At 40.1% G+C, this 20477-nt stretch overlaps 1 protein-coding gene across 1 annotated transcript; it reads right to left on the bottom strand.

Annotated features, from left to right (window-relative positions):
• Positions 1 to 2657: 2657 nt before the first annotated feature.
• On the bottom strand, positions 2658 to 19773 carry dnajb11 (DnaJ heat shock protein family (Hsp40) member B11). The gene is made up of 10 exons (XM_085765131.1): positions 19577 to 19773; positions 18887 to 19043; positions 16707 to 16804; positions 14488 to 14620; positions 12926 to 13068; positions 10033 to 10115; positions 7797 to 7854; positions 7546 to 7657; positions 4100 to 4259; positions 2658 to 3257 (listed from the first exon to the last, which is right to left on the bottom strand). Exons 1-10 carry the CDS (start codon positions 19648 to 19650, stop codon positions 3193 to 3195), a joined length of 1083 nt encoding a protein of 360 aa, XP_085621257.1. The 5' UTR covers positions 19651 to 19773; the 3' UTR covers positions 2658 to 3192.
• Positions 19774 to 20477: the final 704 nt, after the last annotated feature.

Here is a 20477-nt window from a genome sequence, read left to right on the forward strand (position 1 = left end):
TGAAGAGAAAGACAGATAGAGAAAGAGAGAGAGATTTGTAATGCTGCGCCAATGCTTTGGCAATATGGTATATCACAGTCATGCCAATAAAGCTTATTGAAAATTGAAATTGAGAGACAGAAAGAAAGTGATAGACAGACAGAGAGAAAGAAAGAAAGAGACAGACAGACAGATAGATAGATAGATAGATAGATAGATAGATAGATAGATAGATAGATAGATAGATAGATAGATAGATAGATAGATAGATAGATAGATAGATAGATAGATAGATAGATAGATAGATAGATAGATAGAAAGAGGGAGAGACAGACAGACAGACAGACAGACAGACAGACATACAGGTAGAAACAGACAGACAGACAGACAGACAGACAGACAGACAGACAGACAGACAGACAGGTCCTCAGTGTGAGAGCGATTGAGGGACGTGTGGTCGACTGAGAGGAAACTCCCTCCACCACAGAGCTGCGATCACTGTGGGAGTTCATTATACACACACACACTGGCCACACACACACACACACACACACACACATGAACACACACACACATGGACACACATGAATACACACTCATTCATAAGCACGTATTATATGGACAATACACACACACACAGACAGTGGTGGGCAGATGTGTTCCCCAGTCACCACAGTTTAAACCAACCATCATGAATATGTTAGGACATCTCCGGCCCCGCCCACACACACACACACACACACACACACACACACACACACACACAGCGAGACAGTGAACTAGTCAACATGGTGTTTCAGTGAACCTGGTTAAACCACTGAGGTCACAGGGTCACAGTCTGATCTCTCTGCAGCTTCTCACAGTTTTACTAGTTTAACTCTTTCATCCCATTTTTTCTTATCTTATCATATCCCATCTTATCTCCTTTTATCATTTATACTCCACTTTTTATTTATTTTATCTGATAAACTGCATCCTGTACTTTAATCTGACTCAGTTGGGGTCTTCATCCCTTCATCTCCTCTGGTTTGTGACATCTGTATGTGACTTGTCTTCTGTGATCGTGATACGTTGCTTTAGTCAAACGCTTTGTAAACTTGTGTTTTTAAAGGCGCTGTATGTATAAATAAAGTTTTTATTCTTCTCCATCTCCTCCTGGCTCACCGTCTTTCTGCTGGTCGTCCAGCTGCGTCTGAGGAAACTCCACGTCGAAGGTGATGATGAGGGAACCTCTCTCTCACCTCAGGTAGGCTACAATCTATTTTCTATATCTTTTTAATCTATTATACATTATGTATTAGTGTGCATGTACTATACGTATGTGTGTGTGTGTGTGTGTGTGTGAAGCTATGATTGTGAGTTTATATACTGTTATTGTTCATTTCTGCAACACAATGACAGTAAAGGCATCTTTAATCTTCTCTATAATTATAGAAAATGTTTTTTTTTTCTCTCAAATCTCTCTTTTTTTAATATTCAAAGTCAAAAACTTAAATGAAGATTATCATCATTATTATTATTATTCATAAGACCATCCTATGGGTTTTACTATTATATTATATCATGAGAGGAGTTTGCATGTAGATAGTTATCCAATAAAAACACACGTTCTCACTAACTATCAAATCTAATTCTGTTAATTAAGCAGCAAATTGAAAACATGATGGTTGTGCCTCAGGTCCAGGTGTTAACGATGACATCACTGTCCTCTCCTCCTGCAGCAGCTGGACTCAGGTGCCCCCCCCCCCACCCCCACCCCTGGCCTGTGGCGCCCTCTGCTGGTCAGTCTGCGCTACAACACCAGCTCGCCACACTTTGTAGAAACCTTTATTTTATTTCTTTTTTTTTTTTAGTCAGTCAAAAGTACATGATCCCCTGGAACACGCAGTAAAAATGGCCAAAGTCATTCACATTTAAGGCCGTGACTCTCTCAGAGGATGAAGGAGGAGGAGGGGTCGAGGGGGTGGAAGAGTTACCGTAGAAACAGAGAGGAGGGAAGATCTTTAAAACCAGGTTTTCATTAGAAACTGAACCAGCCAGCGACCGGACTGGCCTCGTCCCTTTGAGTCAGAGAGCGATGTTGTTGTTGGTGATGCCGGAGGAAGTGTAGACCACCGTCCCTTCAAAATAAAACTTCACCGTTTGATTGACTTAAGAGATCAACTCTCAAATCCTGGAGGAGGAGGGACAAAGGAAGGAGGAGGAGGAGGAGGAAGGAGGAGGGAGCTTGTGCATCGAGGACAGACGAATAAGAACCAACATAAATTAGAAAAACTGAAACGCAACAAACAGATGAGCTTTGTTCTTCCTATTTACAAAGTCAAAGTCTTATTGCACTGCAAAAACTCAAAGTCTTACCAAGAATATTTGTCTTATTTCTAGTCAAAATGTCATCTCTAGTCAAAATAAATCTAATTCTACTTCAAATAAGACTCATCACATAAAAAGTAGCTTGTTTTTGGACACTTTTTACTTCTTTCAAGCATATTTTCACTTGAAATCATCTGATAGCGGGACAAGTTTTTCAAAAAACGTCCTTTCACTGGCAGATTAAGTGAAAATTAGTTTGAAACAAGTGAAAATGATCTAAAAACAAGTTAATTTTTAGGCGATGAGTCTTATTTAAAGTGGAAAGAGATTAGTTTTGACTAGAAATGAGACATTTTGACAAGAAATAAGACAAATATTCTTGGAAAGACTGCAGTGTGGACAGGTGGAGCTGGTACATTCATAAACTCTACAGGACCGGGTGGAGGAGGAGCTGCAGGCGGAGGTCGTTCTGGCGCTTCCTCTTCCTCTTCTTCTTCCAGTTAGTCGGTAGCTGCAGCTGAGTGAGTGTCGTGTCCCCCCCAAAACAGGTGAATTTGTCTTTTTAAAAATAAACCTCAGGCCTCATTACAACATAAAGTGGTGGAGCAAAAGGAAGTAACAACAAAAAACAATTTGTACACTTTCAAAATAAAACGTAACGTCTGCTAATCTGTGCCACAACGAGCTGCAGAACATTAAAACATAAAATAAAATCCATAAATTGGGTTTCAAGCCGTCGTCCTGAGAACAATCTGTAAATAATAAATACACCCTGGCCAGAATTACGGAGCTCGCTCCCGTTGATTGAAGGTGTGTGACTGTGTGTGTGTGTGTGTGTGTGTGTGTGTGTGTGTGTAATGACTCAGTCCAGGCTGTGTGTGTGTGTGTGTGTGTGTGTGTGTGTTAGTATCCTTGTAGGCCGTTGTAAACCTTCTGTACAGATCCCTGCTTCAGAAGATTCCTGATACCTGCAACAACAACAACAAAATTAACTCAGTGACGTTTTGATTTAACTCAGTTTATAAAATGTAATAAAACAGAGCTGATATTTATCTTCACAACAACCTGAATTTGGTGATTTCCAAAATTTTACATCTCAATAATATATATCATGATGAAAAACCATCTCTTTGATCTGGCTTTTATGTTATAGTGTTATACGTTATAGTGTCATAGTTATTTTATTCTATTCTACAGCATCAAATACACAATCCAACAACTCCAAAACGCTCTGGTGGACAAGTTGTGAGCTGCACATTCACCACGCTATGAGATAATAACACAACGTTACCAGACAGAGTTGTTTTAGAGGGAAATTCTCACAGTTTTACTATTTTAACTCTTTCATCCCATCTTTTCTTATCTTATCATATCCCATCTTATCTCCTTATATCATTTATACTCCACTTTTTATTTATTTTATCTGGTAAATTCATGCAAAACCGCTGATGCGCGTTGCCTTCAGGGACAGTTTTTCATCAACAGTCTCTGAATTTCCCTCTAAAACAACTCTGTCTGGTAACGTTGTGTTATTATCTCGTAGCGTGGTGAATGTGCAGCTCACAACTTGTCCACCAGAGCGTTGTGGAGTTGTTGGATTGTGTATTTGATGAGTTTGATGAGGGAAACCAAGAAATCCCATAATGAGCCTCCGTAGCGTAGCTCTGAGCAGCTCACGGCTCTGCTCCGCCGTTCTAAAAAATAGCTTGCACCGACAATTAAAGGTAACAAACCTACTGCTATGACTATAGGGATTATGGCAATGGGCCAATTTGCCAAAATGTTGAACTATCCCTTTAAAGGTGCTCACCGTCTTTCTGCTGGTCGTCCAGCTGCGTCTGAGGGAACTCCACGTCGAAGGTGATGATGAGGGAACCTCTGATGTTGATGTTGTCGAAGTTGGGCAGACCTTCTCCTTTCTTCCACATGCGAGCGCCCGGTTTGGTGATCTTGTCCCTCACTATGTGGACCTGTCGATCAAACACAAACACAAACACAAACACAACCGTCCAATCACAAGCTGCTCTTTGTTGTAATAATAAAGTGTGTGAGGAGGAGTCGAAGAAGACTGGGAACATTTACTGTATGTGAGATACAATGGAAAACCTCAAATTCAACACTATGGAGCTTTTTGCTGGAAAAACCTTTGTAGATTTTTCTTATCACTGTAAGCTCAAAAAAGACACCATAACAATTAATCTATATGCTGAAGACAGTTTGGAGGCCTCGCGGCAAATCATTTACACATATTCTGTTAAATATTGCTCCCTTTCTATAACATTTTGCAAAAGGTATTCCAGACAGACATTCCTTTTGAGTCTGTATCAGTGTATTTACAGGGGTGCAAACTCATCAGGGGTAAAAAAGGTGACAAGATACCGACCCCCTAGGGGGGTCCGGGGGTATGCTCCCCCGGGGAAATTAAAAAAAAAAAAACAACTTTAAAGGTGAATTTACAGTCAATTTTAGCATGAGACTAGGGTCCAGATTTACTCAGGTTTGCACAGCTTTTGCTCCTGTTAAACCTGCACAATCTGTCTCTCTGTTTTGAAACATGTGAAGGGGGTCTTCAGCCTATGCAGGTTTAGCATGAGTAAAAGCTGTGCAAAACTTAGAGAATCTGTCCTTTGATGTCCATCAGATGAACCTTGCAAACCTTGCCTTCAAACTTAATAAAATGTTATACAGACTGATTGGTTCATTTTAAAACATTTATTTATTGATGTAAATGTGTTTTCTGTAGGCTACGTAGGCTATGCTCCGAGGCAGCGCTGCTCTTTCTGTCCAATAACACACATGAAGCTTAAAAATGCCATAGGCTACATAAAACATATTAAGCGGCAATATGTATTTAAAAGATGTTCAAGCAAACGGTTTGGTTCACGGTTTTGTGGTCATGGTTTTCGGTTGGGTTTGGTATACTTTGATCGTTGAGAAAATCAATCATGTCTTGTATATTCAGGTTAAAACTGAAAGAATGAGGCAGTCTGACATCTGATACATCATTGTGACAGTCTGAGGTTAAAAGTAGGTGAGATTCTGGTGGCAAGAGAGGAGACATTGATAGTTCCTACATGTTTTAATTTATTGGGCAAATAAAGTTATCTAACAAATGCTAAGAACAATTAGATATTCACTGAAATATATAACCTATATTTATTAATTGTGGTTCTTACAAAAATTATATCTTATAAAATATAAAAGCTAAAATGTCTCTTAAAGCTCTGCCCCTTTAATTAGTGCATACAAAATAATTTAACTTTAGCCTACTACTTTTACAACCACATTATTTACCAGCAACATGAAGTGAAACAGAGGCAGAGGTGTCCTGCCACAGTCAGTCAACCTCCTCCTCCTGCTGCTGCTGCTGAACAGGTCGCACTGGAGCTAGTCTCGCTCGCCAGACCCTCCTCCAGAGAAGAGGGAGACACTGGAGCTAATAAATGCTAAACGCGCTAATCGCTAATTGGCCGCGATCGCGATCATCACACACACGCGGTCCCATACAGCACCTATACAACGCTGCTGGCGCATCTTCTTGCTCCGACTCTTTCACTCGCCATGCTCAAAAAGTCGCGTTAGTTAGTCTGTATTAAAAGTGAAGCTTCAGGTGTGTATTGCTGGACAGAAGAGGAGCGCTGCCACCACTCGTTGTCATCCAGATAAGCTGCATGCGCCTTAAAGAGACAGGTGCATTGGCTCGGCTCGGCTTGCCTCGCCTCGCCGGACCCCCCCCCCCCCCCTCTCAATTTTTTTTTTATTGCGGATTTACACGAATCACACAAATGACCAATTTGGGATCCAAAACGGCGAATTTCGCCGAAAGGTGACAAGTTTGCACCCCTGATTTAGGAGTTCTACCTTTGTCTCTCTAATGACAAATGTTTATTTCAGATTTTAAAGGGATACGCCAACATTTTTTTTTATGTGTCTTGCCTCACTCCCGAGTCCATGACCAGCAGATAGACACCATCCTTTCGACTGTGCGTGCAGTAACGAGGGAGATAGAGCCGTATCGCCCGTAATTAGCTTAGCTCAAACACTGGAAGTGTATGGGTAGTGTTAGCCTGCCTCCTACCTGAGCCGAAATCAGCAGTCAGAAGCTGATTTCATTTTAGCTCTAAACTCTGTAAATATATCACTTTATCAACATTTCAAACATTGCCGCCGGTTTCCGTTTAGAGTTGCTGAAGAGTTTCTTTGATGACTTTAGGTGGAGGCAGGCTAACACTACCCATACACTTCCAGTGTTTGAGCTAAGCTAATTACGGGCGATACGGCTCTATCTCCATGCTTACTGCACGCACAGTCGAAAGGATGGTGTCTATCTGCTGGTCATGGACTCGGGAGTGAGGCAAGACACGAAAAAAAAAAAATGTATGTATCCCTTTAAGTGCTGCTTGTAGGAAAGCCATAGCAAGGAAGTGGCTAAAACTAGAAAAAAACCTACAGTGGATGAGTGGATTGACATAATTTATGACATTTTTAAGATGGAAAGAATTACATTTGCCATAAGACTACAGGAAAGATGGATTAGGTATGTCACACCGGTTCGTCTTCTGTCCCTTTACCCCTTTTTTCCTTTTCAATCCTTTTGTATCTGTGTTTTTTTAGTATCACAAATGTGCACCATGGAGTTTAGTTCTTAATTTTGTATTTTATAAATTTCATCTTTTATATAATTGACTGAGGACCAATCATTCATATCTGTATTACACTGCAAAAACTCAAAATCTTACCAAGAATATTTGTCTTATTTCTAGTCAAAATGTCATTTCTAGTCAAAACTAATCTCATTATACCTAAAATAAGACTCATTACATAAAAAGTAGCTTGTTTTTAGACACTTTTTACTTCTTTCAAGCAGATTTTCATTTGAAATAAGTAGAAAAATCTGACAGTGGAGCAAGTTTTTCTTCCTTATTACAAGCACAAAAAACTTACTTTCACTGGCAGATTTTTCTACTTTCTACTATTTCAAGTGAAAATGAGTTTGAAACAAGTGAAAATGATCTAAAAACAAGTTAATTTTTAGGTGATGAGTCTTATTTTAAGTGAAAAGAGATTAGTTTTGACTAGAAATGAGACATTTTGACAAGAAATAAGACAAATATTCTTGGAAAGATGCGGATGAGGCGCAAATATATTTCTGTGTGATTCAGTTGTAATTTACAGATGAATGGATGAGAGCGGTGAGTTGTTATGTGAATGAACATAATAATAAAAAAGAAAAGAAAAGGTGTGGGGTGTGTGAACCTTGTGTCCGTCCAGATGAGCGACGTCCATCTCGAAGCCGACCAGCGCCTCCACCAGGGAGATGGTGACGTTGGTGTACAGGTCGTCGCCTCGCCGCTCGAACACCGGATGTCTGCAGAGAGAAAGAAGCCCCGCCCACATCAGTATCACATCAGTATCTCAACACCGATATAAAATATATAAATAATCATCATCTCACTGATCTGAAACTAATAGAAATATAGACATAATAATAAAAATAATGTTCTCACTTCAAGACTTTGATGCGGAAACGCAGATCTCCAGGTTCTCCATCGATGTGGGGCTCACCTGTGGTCACACACCAGGTAACAACAAACTGATTTAATGTATTTGAAACTCGTGACAATAGCGTGACAATAACAGAATCAGCCAACAGGGGGGGGCTGTTAGAGTTTAGGAGAACAGCTTTTGCACAGAAGGTTTTATCAATCTATGGTTGCTCAACATGGAATACATTACCGCTGGTCATAAGGGAAAATTCAACATATGTAGCATTTAAAAAACAGCTGAAAACACGGCTTAGTGATAACCAGGGGCCAAATTCCCAAAACCTTCTTAAGAAAAAAAATCTTCTTTAGTGTCATTTTTTTTCTTAACTTCAGTCTTAAGAAGAAAAAACTTTCTCAACTTTCTTCTTAAGAAAAAACTTCCGAATAAATGGTATTCTTGAAATCAAAGTTCTCAAATTTGTTCTTTACTTTTTTCTTAACTTTAAGACAACCTTGACCTGTCTTAAAATTCCTACGGCGAATAGGTATAAGCCTCTAATATCACCTTTTTCAACAAATTTTAGACAAGTTTAGACTAGTACGTTGGTCATAGTTTAAGTAAATATATTTTTTAATTAATTATAGAAAGAGCATCAGCCACTTTGGCCTATACCCTCTTGTCTTATTTTCCACTGTTATTCCATATTCCCATATTATTAACTTTTCGTACATTAATTTCATCCACCATAACCTCAAGCTCCTGCCTTGAAAAGTTTCTCAGTTTGTCCTTCTCCATGGTTAGTGAGTGACTGACGGTTAAGACGCAAACTATAAGCTGTTGGTGCGTGCAATGCAATGACGCATAAGTTCTTAAAGGGATAGTTCAACATTTTGGCAAATTGGCCCACTGCCATAATCGCTATAGTCATAGCAGTAGGTTCATTACCTTTATTTGTCAGTGTAAGCTATTTTTAGAACGGAGGAGCGGAGCGTCAGGCTGCTCGGAGCTACGCTATGGAGGCTAATGGAATTTCTTGGTTTCCCTCATCAAACTCATCAAATACACAATCCCAAAACTCCAAAACGCTTTCGTGGACAAGTTGTGACCTGCACAACCACCACACTATGAGATAATAATGGAACGTTACGAAACAGAGCCGTTTTCGAGGTAAATACAGAGTCTGCTTGCTGAAAAACTGTCCCTGAACGCAACGCGCATCAGCGGTTTTGCATGAATTTACCTCTAAAACAGCTCCATCTCGTAACGTTCCGTTATTATCTCATAGCGTGGTGATTGTGCAGGTCACAACTTGTCCACGACAGCCTTTTGGAGTTGTTGGGTTGTGTATTTGATGAGTTTGATGAGGAAAACCAAGAAATTCCATTAGCCTCCATAGCGTAGCTCTGAGCAGCCTGCCGCTCCGCACCCCCGTTCTAAAAACAGCTTACACCGACAATTAAAGGTAACGAACCTACTGCTATGACTATAGCGATTACGGCAATGGGCCAATTTGCCAAAATGTTGAACTATCCCTTTAAGTAGGAAAAATAATTAGTTTGTAAGAAATGACTGTTCTTAAGATCTTTCTAAAGAACATATTGGTGAATCCAGCTCCTGGTCTGTAAACATTAAGGTTAGTAGTTCTCTTATTTTAGAAAACTAAAAATAGTAGGCACTTTAGTCCATGCACTTTAAAACCAGCACTTTATGACAGATGCACTTTAATGAATCTTAACTGCACTTAACAACACTTTTTTTTTTTTTTTTTTTTTAAAGTATATTTTTTGGCTTTTCATGCCTTTATTTGATAGGACAGTTGAGAGTGTGACAGGAAATGGGAGGCAGAGATGGGGGGAATGACATGCAGGATAGGGCCATCCGACGCGGGACTCGAACCGGGGCCGCCTGCAGCGAGGACTATAGCCTCAACACATGGGGCGGGTGCTCTACCAACTGAGCTAAACTCCGCCCCCTTAACGACACTTAAATGCGTTTTAATTCTGTACTACTCCTTGCTCCTTCTGACTGAAGCTACTGTGTAATATACTGTAGCCTATATATTGTGATAGATGGTATTTGTACCATGTTGTGCTTTGTTCTTGTCCTTGTCTAATGTTGTTTTAGTGTGAACTGCAGATGAGAAATTATAGCTTTGGAGCTAAATCTGGCATGTTTAAATATTGTATGTTCATGAATATGCAGAGTCCCGTTACAAATAAGCAAATAAAATGAAAATGAAAATGAAAATGAACTCACCCTCTCCAATGAAAGGATATTCCATCTCATCCCTCACTCCCTGCTCGATCTCCACCTCCAGCGTCCTCTCTTCATTCACCAGCCTGAGGAGGAGAGAGAGAGAGTGGAAGGAGCCAAACCCGTCAGAGTCAGAGTGTGTGAACCAACGCTGAACAAGCTGCGTGTTCCTGAGCTCTGGAGGCTTCAGAGAGAAGTCTGAGGAAAGAGGCTTGCCTCACTAGTCCATGACCAGCAGATAGACACCATCCTTTCGACTGTGCGTGCAGTAACAAGGGAGATAGAGCCGTATCGCCCGTAATTAGCTTAGCTCAAACACTGGAAGTGTATGGGTAGTGTTAGCCTGCCTCCACCTAAAGTCATCAGAGAAACTCTTCAGCAACTCTAAACGGAAACCGGCGGGCCGATCTTCGTCTCAGAGCTGACAAAACTCTCCGGTAAGGCATCTTGAGCGGTCAAATGCCGCTAACGGGACCAGATCGGTCAAAACGGAGGATTCAAGCAAAGACGGTTTATTTTGGTTCAAGCTAGCTACATCGAGGGTAGGTTAGCTTCCTATTTCAAAGTAAAAGCACAAATTCTATCGTCATGGTTTTCTGTATGTAAAGGGCAACGGGTGTTTTATTTTGTGAAAGTAACCGGAAGTGCGTTGGTCACAACGGCTAGCTTGAGTAGCGCCGAATTCGTCCAAACAAAATAGTAAACAGCTGGTATTTAGACAAATTAACGACACACTGCTGATCTAAACGGTTACTTTCTCGCCTGAACATGTTTGAAATGTGGATAAAGTGATATATTTACAGAGTTTAGAGCTAAAATGAAATCAGCTTCTGACTGCTGATTTCAGCTCGGGTAGGAGGCAGGCTAACACTACCTATACACTTCCAGTGTTTGAGCTAAGCTAATTACGGGCGATACGGCTCTATCTCCCTTGTTACTGCACGCACAGTCGAAAGGATGGTGTCTATCTGCTGGTCATGGACTCGGGAGTGAGGCAAGACATGTGAAAAAAAAATGTTGGCGTATCACTTTAAGCACAACTGCTAACACTGAGCCGGCCACTGATGAGCTGCAATGTGAATATTACTGAGAAGACCCAGATGGTGCTGCAGAGTCAACAACTTCCAGGCAGTGTTAGTGTTAGTTACATATTCATGTGTAGACTAGAGGAGTCAGAGAACAGCATTTTTCAAATTTGTACATTTTAGAGTATTATTTAATTATCTGGAGTTTGGATTTAGTTCTCCTTTTTGGAAAAACTCTCATTTTTATCTTTATTTCAGTTTATTCAGTTATTTTTTTTACTGCTAGTTTTAGTTTTAGTTTTAGTGAACTATAATAACCCATCTGAGGACACCAGAGAGGAAGTGAAGTTTTATCTGTGATCTTCAGCAGCAGCTTTTTACACATGACAGCATCAGACTGTGTGTTATAGCTTCAGTCTCTGTAGCTGTAACTAATAAAGTGACATGTGGGTGTAAATGACTGTTTTTTTCTGTGAAAGTGTAGATTAGATTCCCCTCCTCAGCTTTCCACTGTGGCGTCTCCATCAATCATTCACCTCACAGTTTTCCACTCATGTGTGTGTTCGTGTTGTCTTCAATAAAACAAGTTCAGCTGAAACATTATCAGCTCTTTTTGAATTTGCTGTTTCTTTTCAGTGTCATCAACTATTTTACCAAACAACAACTCATGTAGTTTCACCACATTACAGTTTGTTTTTACAGTTTATGTTAAAATAAAAATGATCAGAGTGACACGTGGAAGGAAAATTAACGGTTAACTATGAATCACCTAATATACAAATGGGGTAACCCTTTAATTTACAGGCCACTAATTACGTCATAATGTCAAGAAATAGCCAAGAAATAACGGTCAGTCTCATATTAATGTCATGTTTTTCATAAATAAAAGACTACACATCCTTTCCATGCTTCGACTCTTTTGGGAAAGGAATTTTTGTCCACCAACTCCTTGCAAATGACCGTTATTTCTGCGCTATTTCTGGACATTATGATGCAATTAATTGTTATTTCTTGACACTATCACATAATTAACGGTCTGTAAATTAAAGGGTTACCTCTCCATCTCTGTGTTTCCCGTTCTCAAAGTGGGAAACGTTTTCTTGAAATTTTACCACTTTTCTGAGAATTTTCTCACTTATTTTTTTTTTTTTCTTTTTTCAGAAATTTTATCACTTTTTAAATTATAGTTTGACTTTTTTTTTTTTTTTTAATTTTTACCACTTTTCCTCGAATTTTTTTGGAGAAATTTTACCAGTTTCTTCTCAATTTTTCTTTTTTACTTTTTTTTTTCCTTTCAAGAAATTTTACCCCTTTTTGTATTATTGTTTGCCCCTTTTTGAGAGAGAGAGAGATTTTGCCACATTTTTCTATAATTATTTGAGAAATTTTACCACTTTTTTTTGGAGAAATTTTACCACACTTTTTCTAAACTTTTTGTGAAATTTTACCACTTTTTCTAGAATTCTTTTTAAAAAATTTACTATTTTTTTCTCATTTAAAAACAAACAAACTTTTTACTATTTTTTTTTTTTTAGAAATTGTACCACTTTTTTCCAGAAATTTCTCTATAATCTTTCAAAAATGTACACCTAATTTAAACGTACATTGATTGTTTGTGTATTTCTGGTGTTTGCTTCAAAATTTTGTCCAATGGGGGTCCAACCGTGGTCTAATTTGTGTCAGTTTTGGGGTCGTATGAACAGTTTACCACCTAAAAAGCAGTTTACCCACTACAAAACATTAGACTACACCACTATACGCCTATAGGTCTAGTGATGGGGCATTTCACTTAGTTTTCAATGAAATATTACATATTCTTTAGAGTCAGTTGTGTTGTGTTGTTCGTCCACCGTGGACGCCGACCGACTTACTTGACGTTGGGACACTCGTCACACACGGTCTCCTGGGTCATCTGGAAGCGTCCCGGTCCGAGCTGCGTCGTCCTCATCTCCTGTCTGCAGTTACACTTCCTCTTCCCGGGAGCTTCTTTGGCTATCGGCTTGTTACGCACGACCTGCGGCCGCAAGAAGGCAGAGTGAGACCGGCAATAGAAACGTGAATATGGATAGAATATTTAGTTGCTATAATATGTGGATAACATACCATGTCGTACTTTAATTTTACGTTTACTTTAATCCGATGCGCTATCTGATGCAATGCACCTGGCACTTTAAACTGATGTGCACTTTAGGGCACCGTGCAATACAACTTGGTACCCATGCACTCCTGCACTTTTGCACCTTGCACTTTATCTCTCAAACTGTTTAGATTCCACTACTGGCCTGATTATCTGACCCGTTTTTTATCTTGTTGTCTGCTTTGTCATGTCGCTTATATAACTGTGCTCTCCTGTCACTGTACTGTTTTTATGTTTTGGGACTCCGGATGGAAATTAGCATTGCTGCTATAATCCGGCACATTTACATGTTTTTATTAGGGCCCTGACTTTAACGCATTAATTACGATTAATTAATTACACAAAAATTAACGCGTTAAAAAAATTAACGCATTTTAATCGCACTTATTTAAAAAAAATTTTCTCACGTGTGTCTACGTGCGGTGCGCCCGCACGCGAGAGAGGCGGCAGTTTGAGAGGCTGACTGGCAGAGATGAGAGCTGGTGAAACGCTAGCATGGTTATTTAAAACACCATCTCTGATCTCTGCCTGCACATAGATAAACAGACACGGGCGCACGCTAAATGCGCTATATCGCGCTAATTGCTCAGCTGCAGCGCTATATCTATGACCTGTCACTGTCACAGGTGCATCTCATCTCATTATGATAGGACTTCACCCTCAGAGCTGTCTGTCTGCAGACTGTCCTGACCTGTCCCTGAACATCACACAGAGACAACATGGAGCTGCTGTGTGATTGGTTACTGAGTTTTATTAATGTTTACATCAGGCTGAGTTCAACAAATCAGTTTATGCTACTGTGATTTAAGTAGCCTAGTTAAATACTACAGTAATCATCATAGTGTATTGGAAGGAAAGACCATTTAATCTGTATGTATCAAATATCGATTCATGAATTAATGGATAATTTGCATCCCTAGTCTGTTGGTCTTGGTTAAGTACCACCTTGAATGCTTAAGCTTATGTATTCAGTCATTCAATGGTATACTAAAATCCATGTGAAAAAAAAAGCTTCTCACTGTTCTCAGGTCAAATATTTAAATGCGATTAAAATGCGATTAATTAATTAATTAATTACAAAGCCTCTAATTAATTTGATTAATTTTTTTAATCGAGTCCCAGCCCTAGTTTTTATATGTACATTGATGTGCACTGTCCCACCCAAATAAACAAATAAAGTAAAGTAAGTAAAGTGAGTGTGGTGAGTGAGAGAAGCAGAGAGAGAGAAAGACAAGCAGATGTTGGACCAAAACGAGACTTCCTCCTCCTCCTCCTCCTCCTCCTCCTCCTCCTCACCTCCACAAAGTTCCCAGAGTACACCTCTTCCAGCGTGACCTCCAGGTCCAGGATGATGTCGTTTCCTCGGGGGATGTTCCTGTCCTGCTGCTGCCGGTTTCCTCCAAACATGAACCCAAAGTCTCCGAAGAAGCTGCAGAGGGACGGAGGACAGAGAAGAAGAGACAACATTTAACCACTAGGGCTGCAACTAACTATTCATTTTAAAAAGGGATAGTTCAACATTTTTGGCAAACTGGCCCATTGCCATAATCCCTATAGTCACAGCAGTAGGTTTGTTACTTTTAATTGTCGGTGAGATAATAACACAACGTTACCAGACAGAGTTGTTTTAGAGGTAAATACAGAGACTGCTTGCCGGAAAACTGCCCCTGACGGGAACACGCATCAGCTGTTTTGCATGAATTTCCCTCTAAAACAACTCTGTGTGGTAACGTTGTGTTATTATCTCATAGCGTGGTGAATGTGCAGGTCACAACTTGTCCACCAGAGCGTTGTGGAGTTGTTGGATTGTGTATTTGATGAGTTTGATGAGGGAAACCAAGAAATCCCAGGGGCCTCATTTATCAAAGAGCGTGTAAAAGTCCTCTTAAATTTTCAGTACGACGGAAAGGCAAAATGTGCGTACGACCAAAAAATATACACTCTTTTCAGATCTATCAAACTCCGCGTACACACGGCTGCACGGTATTTCCCTTGATAGATCACACCGGACCTGAGAAAAGCGTGGATGAGAACACGCCTCATACCCAGCCCCCTAAACGGCCCCACGCAACCATATGTGGTCAATGCAAATCAGTTACGTGCATATTAAGTAGCCATGTGCACTCTGGAAACGTGTGGAATGACGTCAGTGGAAGACGGTGAAGACAACAGACGGACGGAGAGCGGAGAAAGAAGCGGAATTTCTCTGAAAGCGAGATACACGGTAACACGGCAATATCAGTCAGAAACATCATCTTGCATTGAAAGGCTACAATAAATACAAAAAACTCCCAAATCTAAATGAAACAGAACAGAAAGAAGAAGAATCATATTTATTCTGCCCCTTATTTTAGATTATGTCATAATAATTTAAAGCAGGGTTTCCACTGCCAGTCAGTACTTTGCACCCCTTTCCACTAACCCCCAACTTCCGTTCACTGGAAGACTTTGATTTTCATTTGTGCATAGCTATAGCCTATATTTAAAAAAAAACAAAAAAACATTGAAGTCCACCAGTCTGTGACTTTTCCTAAAATGATGTTGGGCAGCACCCAGTTTTGTTAAATACAATAAATATTATTCACACAAAAAATATGGATCATGTTTTCTCATTTGCTTTGATTTGCGCCGACATTATTGTGCTTGCTGCTTCCTTGTGTGTGTCCAGTCTGGCTACGTAACACACGCACGTCGCAGTAATTATTTTCCAGACTGGACAGACGGGTTGTGGAAGAGGTGTAGCCTACATGCAGGGTGAAAATATCAATATGATATCAAAAGAAAACGAAATTAGTTTTATAAAGCCAGTATTTAGGAGCAAACTAGTGTAAATGCACAGGGGAAAAATCTGAGTCGCTGTGCTTTTCATGTAAAGTGCCGACGTCAACACGTGTGCGGTGGTGGTGGTGGTGGGGGGGGGGGTCATCATCACCACCACTTGCTACTTCAAACAGTGTCCGCGCTCCTCTCTCCCTCGCACACTGCAGTTCTCTGACTCTGCAGCGGTGTCGCCAATTCCTCTTGTTCTTCAAAAAGCGTGTAAATGCCGGTACGCCATGGTCGGACTGGTCGTAAATTTTTGCTCTTACTCCCGACAAGTTTTGGTTTGATAGATCCCAAATTAGGCGGAGAAAAGTGCGTACGCACAAAATGGGGGAAAGAGCGTGTAAAAAAGCGTGTATCCACAATGATAAATGAGGCCCCAGGAGTTTGTGGCTCTGCTCCGCCGTTCTAAAAATAGCTTGCACTGACAATTAAGTTATGGCAATGGGCCAATTTGCCAAAATGTTGAACTGTCCCTTTAATAATCGATTAATCGGTTGATTTTTTTCCCCCCGATTAATTGGATTTAAAAAAAGCATTTCTAATTTCTGTCTCTTTATTCAAAAACAGAACATTATTTCAAATTGACGCTGCAGAAAAGTGCACAAATGACAGGTTGACAGTAAAGAGACATTATGATCATGTAGAAAAAGAAAAGAAAAGAAAAGAACAGCTGATGTGATGAAACCAACCTGGAGAAGATGTCGTTGTGTGAGCCCTGGTGACCTTCTTTGAGTCCATCCTCTCCATACATATCGTACTGTTTCCTCTTCTCCTCGTCTGACAGCACCTACAACAAAACACCAGTCAGTCACACAACTACTAATGTCATGTCATTGTTTATGTAAATCTATGTTTCATAATATGTCATAATAAGTTAATAAAGTACTTAAAGGACGATTCCAGGCAGGGGAACAGACAGAACTACTGCAGAACAGGCGACGAAAAGAAAATCTGCAGATTCATTCTGTTAGAGCTAAAATATTAGGAAACTATAGTAGAGCCCCGGGTTGAATTTGACTGTAATTGTCCTTTAAAAAGTTAATAAATAGGAATAAATAGAATACAATCAATAGGAGACTTAAAGGGTTTAGATTTATGAGTAATTTGATTGAAACATGTCATAGTAAATGATTTCAGTTGTGATTTAAAAACCTTTTATAGTGAAAGTGCGTGGACAGAGCTATCTACACTGTGTTCAGGAGGCTACAGGTCATTTTGTTGCATCTGTATTTAATTTTTTTGGTTGGTTTCCTGTGTTTATTTATTTACATTGTGTTAGCATAAACTTCAATGGATTCATACAAACTTTTATGATTTTAGATCATAACGGTGATGAGCAAGTGCATTAATATACACGTCGACGATCCCCCAACAGCTCGTACATACACAGGCTCAACACAAATGATATTAAACATTAAACTAATATAGAGGGTTTTTTTTTCTGCTGCACATTCCTGACTGACTCAGAACATCTGCATCCAGAAGCTGCAGATGTTTAGGAGTAAGAATCACTTCTCCCATCTGTCCCTGCAGTGTTTCCTGAGCCGCTGCTGCGCTGCCGGTACGGTAAACAACCAGAGAGGATAACGTTTCCATCCCTCAGGCTCACAGCTGCAGAGCGGCACCTGAGCATCAACATCCTACAGCCGCCGTGTCGCACATCAACAGTTGGAAGCTGTTTGGGTCCAATTATAAGAAATCAGAGAGGACGATCTGGCAAAGCTTTAGCTTTCACTGACATACAGCATTTTCAGTTTTAGTATAAATATATATAACTACATATTTATACACCATTAATGGTGTGTATATAAAACACAGTTCATCACAACAATCACAGTTGTGATGTATGCAAAGTACTACGTAACTAAGTGGTAGGTTGGGTACTTTATTAATCCCATACAGGCACTTCACATAAATCAAAAAACGATCGGAAGATAAATATGAATCATTGTGATGTATTCTACATAATAACTAAATGGTCAAAATCAAGTATGACATTAAAATTAAGGAATAAGAATAATAGAAAAAAGAGGTTTCAGAAACCTCATAGCTATACTAAGGTCTGAATACATACAGAATGATTAATTAAGAAACATGTAGTAGCAAAGTAACAAAGAAACGTTGCAAATCAAACTTAAATCTTTTTAAAAATTATTTTTATTATATTTTACCACTTTTTCTAGATTTTTGCCACCTTTTTTTTTTTTTTTAGAAATTTGACCACTGTTTTTTTTTTTGAGAATTTTTACCACTTCTTTCTAGAAATGTTTCAACTTTTTGGGAGAAATTGTACCACTTTTTCCCCCAGAAATTTCTCTATAATCTTTTCAAAAATTAATTTGAACATATATTGACTAAGTAAGCATTTGTGTATTTCTGGTGTTTGCATCAAAATGTTGTCCAGTGGGGGTCCGTGGTCTAATCTGTGTCAATTTAGGGACCTTGATGTAAAAACAGTTTAAATAACCACTGGTTTATTAGATGATGACATAATGCTGATAAATAAAGAGCCTCTAGTGTCAGTGTGACATCTGAATCCACTCCCACTGACTGATGATGATCCACGTCGGTCTTTACGCTACGCCAGCGTGTGCAGCGTGACAGCCAATCAGAAGCAGCCACACGGTCTAGTCGACCAATCACAGCAGCTGTTCCGTTTCCAACAACAACCAAATAGCTAACAGCACAGATAGAGAGTACAAAAGACTTTTGTTTCCTGCTGTTTCACACAAAAAACAAACTACAACCAAACCAAAATGTTTCTGTTTCCTGACTGTTAATTAAACACCAAACACAGAGATCATCAGTCTGAGTGTAACATGTTTAAGTTATAACAGGAAGTTTGTTTCTATAACAGCAGCTCCATCACCTCATAAGCTGCTCCCAGGTCTGCAAACTTGTCCTGGGCTTTGGGGTCGTCCGGGTTTCGGTCCGGGTGCAGCTGCAGAGCCAGTTTCCTGTAGGCCTTCTTGATATCCCGGACTGATGCGGACTTGGTCACCCCCAGAATCTGGTAGAAGTCCCGCCTGCATGAATGAAACATGGAGGATAAACCACCAGAGAGTAGTGACACATTATAGAGGAGCTAACCGGCTGTTAGCTGCTAGATAGGCTATCCATCTCTTTTTAGCATCAGTTTGTTCCCATTTTAGGGTGGAAAAAGCGACGCCGAATTGATATTTAGCACATCCAGTTTGCTATATATCATTTAACAACCAGCTAACTATCAATAAGTCACTTTGACATGGAGGAAAACGTAAAAATGTGCCGTTTCTCAGGTGAGATCTGGAGCAGCACAGAGCTAACTACCATAACTACAGCTGCTTTAGTGTGACTGCTTTGAAAACCTTAGCTTTATATCGTGTAAAATAAACTAAACGCTACATTAGATAACAACTAAATTAGTATTTTTTTATTGTGTGTGTGTGTACCGGTGTTTGTGTGTGTGTGTGGCAGCTCTACACATGTAAAACCGGTTTGGACCAATCACAGTGGAACATGTGTACCAGCAGCTGGACACGGTTTTCTGCTGTTTCTCTACTGTTTTTTCTCTACTCACCCCGCCAGCACCGCCGTGATAACGTAGAGCAGCAGGCAGCACACACGGCACAGGCTCGTCCCTTTAGCAGCCATAAGTTTCAGATTAGATCCAACAGAAAGAAGAAGCAGCGAGAAAAACACAGCAACTCAGCCCCGGCGTTTTGAAGGTTGGATCCCCGGCTGCCGAAGCCTCTTCCTTCCTTCCGCCTGTCAGGGGGAGAAGCCCCGCCCCCTCTGGATGACGTAGCGCCTCTCTGCCCCTGGCCACGCCCACATTTAAAGAGACACGCCACCCGCTTCGGTTTTTTGAATAACAGGAGAATGAAGGCTATAATGTCGCGTTCATGACATATCGATTACATCGTAATTATGAGCACCCGAGTGGGGAAAAACAACAACATTTAGGTCAGCCTCCGGGTGAAACATTAGGAGGACTACAGAATCAGAAATTAGAATCAGAAATGTTTGTATTGGCAAGAGCAGTAAAGGCCACAAAGTACAAACATAGTAATTAAAGCAGATATCAGTGGAATGTTTTTGTTAAAGGGATAGTTCACCCTAGAATGATATTTCGCTCATTATCTACTCACCCTCATGTTGACTAAGGGCTGGAAGAAGTTTCAGATTCCTCCGTGGCTTCTCTGAGTTACAGGGGGTCTTGGCGTAGCAGTGCATGTCCATATAACGGTTGCAAAGGGACACCGGAGCTCTTCGTAAAAAAACACACACAAAAAAACATCCAAATACCTCCATGCTGCTCGTATGTAATGTCCGTCTTGTGCTGAAGCCCCAAATTGCGTAATTGTCCCGAAAAAAATTAAATAAGTCTATATTTTAAGCTTGTTTGTAGCGGAAGCTTCTCGAAGCTCCTCTTCCTGGTCCGTCCAAATCTCGCGTGATTTGCGCCGGCGTCAGCATGC

Source organism: Trachurus japonicus, chromosome 21 (genome assembly GCF_045865225.1).
Source record: "Trachurus japonicus isolate A0001 chromosome 21, Traja_1.0".
Classification (NCBI taxonomy): Eukaryota; Metazoa; Chordata; class Actinopteri; order Carangiformes; family Carangidae; genus Trachurus; species Trachurus japonicus.